Consider the following 6000-nt stretch of genomic DNA (forward strand, 5'->3'; position numbering starts at 1 on the left):
TCTAGCACAGTCAGCAGTGACAAAATGCCATTGTAGCAGACTAGCTGATTGTTTGGGTCTGGAATAAAATAAACGAATTAAGACTCGCCTCCTTCTCTCTTTAGGCAGAGGGCAAGGAGAGGCTTTCCGTGTGCAAAAACCCACAGCTGAAAATTACTGGTGCACAAGTAGGTGAGAGATGTGATAATATATGCCTTAATCTTTTAAAAGGCCCGCCCAAACAAGTGAGTGATTCTCCAGTGTGCATTTGTGTTCCCTCAGGAGCACAGGATATGACAACTTGTGCCCCTGATGTGTGCAACTAACTGCCACATGACTTGGGAATATATCCCACTTTCATCTAATTTTGAAAGACAGATTCTAATGAATTATGGATAACCCGCTCATGCAGATTTCTTAGTAAAATAGATTTGAAGAACAAGCAATCCATACAGACAGTTCTCTTCACATCAAGTTTTCCAAACATGGTTTGGAACAGACTTTCAGAATCTTAAACAGGGCTGCACTGCTCATTCTCTACCGAGCACATGGAAGGAAACAGAGCGGCCGGGACTCAGCGGCTGTCAGAGACCCAGATTTGCTCTTACCCGAGGTGTCTGCACCCAACAGATGCCGCAGTTTGCTGCAAAGCTGGATCATGTTATCTAGCTGCCGGTTTATCTGCACATCTTGCACCCAGGCTGGCATGTGGCACACCGGGCATTCTGCGCCGACACAGTCGCCCACACAAGATCTGAAAGTCAAAAAGTAAAAATCCATTATTTGGCGTAAATTATCTCCAGTGCTTGCAATTAACCTTCCCACAGCTGAACGCCGAGAGAATCCCCTAGCTTAACGTTGACAAACTACTATTGTAAAGCCCATACGAGTTAGTCACAAATGCAGGAGAGGACATTTATCAAAGCAAATGACAAGCCATAATTAAGCAAGCTAAGTCCAGAGCCTTGTCAGAATGCTGCCATGGTTAATGTACGACACCTACAGTCGCAGTCTGATCCAAATTTTCCAGGTATGCTGCAGCTCCATTGCCGTTTGTCTCTAGACAACTGTTTGAGCATAATTGTTAAAGTGCCACTTTTTACAGCTCAGGAAGAGGCATGGCTATTCTTCTACAGCCTGCTATTTTTAAAAGATGTGACAGAAAGCCTGCTCACGCTAAGTTCTCTTCCACTTTTGCCTGCTTAAAATTTTCTTGATATTGCGAAGTTTCACCTGTCTGAACATTTTTCTCTAAGAAGCCCCCCAGGGATCTGCAGGTGTTCAAAGTACTCCATCACTTGTCTTTCAAAGCATTTATGTCAGGAGATGATCAAAGCGGGGCACGGGGGAGAAACAGGTTTATTTAAGGTCATTTAAACACTTGTAGCTTCTTACTAACACCACTTTCTTCATATCAGCTTAAAATCTTTTCTTCATTTGATTAGGCCAGTGAGAGGATCTTATGATTTGCTACCTGAGCTGCATCATCCAAAAGACGTTTCTTCTTCTCAGTTCCAATTTATTCTAGTAAACATGTGTTATAGTTTCACATAGCCAAGACTGAATTAATTTCAGAAAAGTGTCTATTAACTTACCACCATGTAGCATGCACAATTCTAGCCAGAGGTACAAAATTAACTGTGAGCAGATTATATTAAACATTTGGAGCAACAGAATGCAAGTAATACCACGGCACTGCGACCTCAACAGGAAGATCAAAGTCAGTGCTCGTAGACTTTAAAGCAGTCAGGTTCAAAGCTGACAGTCAGACCCCCCAAAACTGGTAGCATTATCAGTTAACAGCATCAGAAGTATCACAACTACCAGATACGTTCCCAGAATTTTTTCAGAACTATTCTCTGCACCGGCATCTCTCCCTCAAACACAAGTATCACGCCTTCAGTTAATTTCCAGAAGGATGTAAGATTTGCCACATAAAAAATGCTGCTAGGTGCTTGTGCTTTGCACTGTAATCAGCCTGCTCCAAGAGTGCAAAGGACCTCGGGAGCTGAGACACTGCTGCGACCAGGGAGGCTGATGCACAGCTCTTGGCTCTGACATTTGCTTCGTGACACGGACAGATCACTTCAAGCAAAAACGAGAACCAACCAGGTCCTGTTCTCCAGGAACGCTGGCCTCAGGTCTCCCAAGTCTGTAAAGCGTAGCGCAGAAGAAACAGAGAATGACTTTTATACGATGACTTTTGCTAATTATTCTAGCTGGTGGCTTTTTACACTCATTACCCATTAGCCGTAACTAACGCTGCAGTTACTTATACAAAACTGCAGGAACAGATCTTAATAAATAACCCTGCCCATAGTGAAAGGCATGCTGAGAGAGAACCTGTTACATTAGGTGCTACCTAATTATTGCATCTTGTTAGTTTTACATGTTTCACTTAACACACCAGAAGCCAGCTCTTGCCATTCACCCCACTCCTTCCCGCATATTATATTAAGGAATGTGCTTCTTTAGCCGTGGATCAAAAGCAGTTCATGTCCAAATACTACAGGTCCATCCCATGTCCTACCAGGTTTGTTTATAAACAAATTAACCTAAATTTCTTTAGGCCTGTTTGAGAAAGAGTAGCCATAAGTCAAGACTGAACCACCAACAGGCATTATGTTGATGTAAAAGGCTGGATAAATGGAAGAGAAAGGATCAGGTATAACAACAGGGGTGATGGCAAATAAACCCTCTCTAGAGCACTAAACAGCTGCTGGGGAATGCTTAAGGATCCTACTGACTACTCTTTCCTGCCTCAGCAATGCAAAGTGCATCATGCGTCATCTTCTGGTGTCTTGAAAGTTCTTCTAAAGCCAAGAAGAAAAAAAAAATTCAAACAGTGAGTGTTTGAAATCCATCCTCTGGAATACATCAGGATTATCCAAATAAAATCACCAGGCCTTGGATGCCCAACAACTACAATTATGTTTATTAAACCACTGTTACACTACCCTTCAGGAATTCACATTATCCCTCATGAAAAGAAACATTTCACAAGATAGATACGAACGTATTTATAGCTTGTACAAGCTCCTGGGGATTATCTCACAAAGTACTCTGTGGGCAGGTAGTGCAAATAAAACAAGGCACAAAGAACTGCTTCAGAAAGCAGAACCTTCTGCAGCAAGCAGGGGCCTAAGCTGGGCAAGAACCCACACGCAACGAACTGCTCGATCCGTACTTGGGATCAAGCATCTTTGGGATCCATACTTAGGGGAGAAGATACTGAGGGCATCTGCTCTTTAATCACTTTCTCATTAAAAAGCAAGAAAGTATCCTTCGCTATTATTTCAGTCTTCAGGCCTGTAACACCTTAAGTCCCCTTGAGAAAGATGCAGCTGAAGCAGGCAGTAAATACACTGCCAGTATGGCAAGAGAGTGAGTTTTCCTCCACATTTATTGGCAGGGTGACTGTAGTATTAGCGAGGGGCAAGGCTGAACCTCTACACTGGCTTAGAAACAGAGATTAGAAAGTGTCCATCACCTCCTCTGCAACAGGTGTAGTATTTTAATAGAGTTCACATCCATGTGGTGCAGCAAAGCTGTTTAAGGTTTATGACGGACCTTTTAAGTACCTGTGTTTGCTTTTGTATACCACAAAGAGCAGTGAGATGTGGGAGAGCCACAAGGTCCTGCTGCCTTCCCCTGAGGCAGGAGCCGTTCGCCTCTCCGCCTGTGTGGGGAACGCAGGGAGATGTCCCAGCGCAGGCTGTGTGACTTCTGCCTCCTCAGAGGAGGTTAGCAGGATGCCAGGAAACACAAATATGGGAAAAGTTACACTGACAGGCTTGGGGGAGCAACGCAGGCTGCTATTTAGGCTGTTTAAGGAGCTGAAGATGCAGAGAACCTCAAGCTGTGTGCACCCTCACCCCACTATGCCTGATGGCGCCCTTAGCAGCAGACAAACGCCCCATACCCCTCGCCCAGCACCCCAAAAAGCCTGACCCCAGACCCCACAGCCCCCACAGCCGCCTCATAGGGACGCAGGGCAGCAGCCCCCACAGCCCCCGGCTACTCACAGGCAGAAGACGTGCTCGCACCGCCCCAGGGACACGGGCTCCCTCAGGATCCCTGCGCTGAGGGCGGAGGAAAGAAAGCGCCATTAGTTTTAAGCGGGAAGAAAGGGGGGGGGAGGCTCGGTAACAGAAGGGACGAAGCGCCCGTTACCAGCGGGAGCAGCTCAGCGCCCTCTCCAGCCGTCCCAACGCGGCTCGGGTTAGCGCCCAGGGGTGCCCTGTGGGTGCCGTGGGGCCGGGCTGCCCGCCCGGGTCCAGCCGGTTGCCGGAGCGGCCGCGCAGCGCCTCACGGAGCCCCGCCGCCATCGCCGCTCCGAATTGCCCGCCCGCCGCCATCGCGCATGCGGCACCCCCCGAGCCCGCCCTGGGCCGGGGGCGGGGTGGCTGAGGGAAATGGCGGGCGGGACGCCCCTTGGTCAAGGTATAAGCGATTGAAGCGTCTTCTTTAACGGTGTCATAGAATCATTACGGCTGGAAAAGAGCTCCAAGACTGTCCGGTCCAACCATCCCCCTAATACCAGTATCACCATGTCCCTAAGCACCACGTCCAACCTCTCCTTGAACACCCCCAGGAATGGTGACTCCACCACCTCCCTGGGCAACCCATCCCAGTGCCTGACTGCTCTTTCTGAGGAGAAATGTCTCCTCATTGCCAACCTCAACCTCCCCTGGTGCAACTTGAGGCCATTCCCTCTAGTCCTATCACTAGTTACCTGTGAGAAGAGGCTGACCCCCAGCTCCCCACACCTCCCTTCAGGCAGTTGAGAGAAATAATGTCTGCCCTGAGCCTCCTCCAGACCAAACACCCCCTGTTCCCTCAGCCTCTCCTCACAGGACTTGTGCTCCAGGCCCTTCACCAGCTTCGTAGCCCTGCTCTGGACACGCTGCAGGGCCTCAATGTCCTTCTGGTACTGAGGGGCCCAAAACTGAGCACAGCCCTCAAGGTGCGGCCTCACCAGAGGCCCCTCTCCAACACCTCCCCGTCTATAACAAACAAATCTAACATATCAGAAATACCTCCCATCCAAATAACACCTGAAACCTGCAAGCAGGGCCATCACAGTGCCGCACAATCCCTGAAACATCCCCAGTACGCCAAAACCTCCCCAAAATGGGTACAGCGGAGGCTCAACTCCATGCCCGTGATATAACTCATGCATATCCATCATGATGGCCAATATCTGTTTCTTCCATTTCTCCTGCCCCTCAATCAGAGCTAGGTAGGAATGTTTCACTGCTGTTATATATATATATATATATATATATATATATATATATATACTGTTATATATATATGTATATGTATATGTATGTGTATATATATATATATATATATATGTATGTATGTATGTATGTATTATGTTTCCTGGCCTGCGTGCCCGGTAACGCCTCACAGCTCAGCCCAACCTCCTGCTTTTGGTGGGCTGCTATTTTTGCCGGGATGCCTCTGTGGAAGCCTCCCCCGCCTCCCCTGCACAGTGTAATTACTGAAGCACATAAAGAAGCTATAGCAAGAATTTATCACTTTCAGGTAGAAATACTCCCAGCCAAATAAAAGATAGAGTAGAAATGCCAGAAGCAATTTATAACAGGCTTTACTGACATTTCGCATTGAGAAGCTCCACCAGTGAGCAAGCATCACGCCATAAATCTCAGTGCAAACACGATTAAAGCAAGCGAGTTATTCTTTGAGGGAACTTCATCACAAAAGTGACGCAGAGCAGGCAAATTTGGCTGGCAAGAGCAGCAGAAAACAGATGTTGGTATGATGTCACCAGCTGAAATTTGGGTGATGTTTTGGCCATTTATGGAAGGTTAAATATTTGTCTTTGCAACTGATATTAGCCACAGGTACAAGGAGAACACCAGTCATAGGCACGAGGAGATCAGCACCGTGCAGGATGCAGAAACCTGAAGTCTCTTGGGTTCAGGATGGTCATCTGGAGCATGCTGAGGTGTGAGAGGCTGAAACACCATCAGGATGATGGTGGGGACCAGC

General features: G+C 47.4%; 1 protein-coding gene across 1 annotated transcript in view; it reads right to left on the reverse strand.

The window, feature by feature from the left end:
* BARD1 (BRCA1 associated RING domain 1) overlaps nt 1-4337 on the reverse strand; it is a gene marked incomplete at both ends in the record, with an annotated part of 42624 nt that extends 38287 nt beyond the window's left edge. The window contains 3 exons of the mRNA XM_084289403.1: nt 588-733; nt 4005-4061; nt 4153-4337. Coding sequence (XP_084145529.1) covers nt 588-733; nt 4005-4061; nt 4153-4337 — 388 coding nt within the window. The remainder of the gene's footprint in view (nt 1-587; nt 734-4004; nt 4062-4152) is intronic.
* Nucleotides 4338-6000: the final 1663 nt, after the last annotated feature.

Source organism: Netta rufina (assembly GCF_964035555.1).
Source record: "Netta rufina genome assembly, chromosome: 6".
Lineage (NCBI taxonomy): Eukaryota > Metazoa > Chordata > Aves > Anseriformes > Anatidae > Netta > Netta rufina.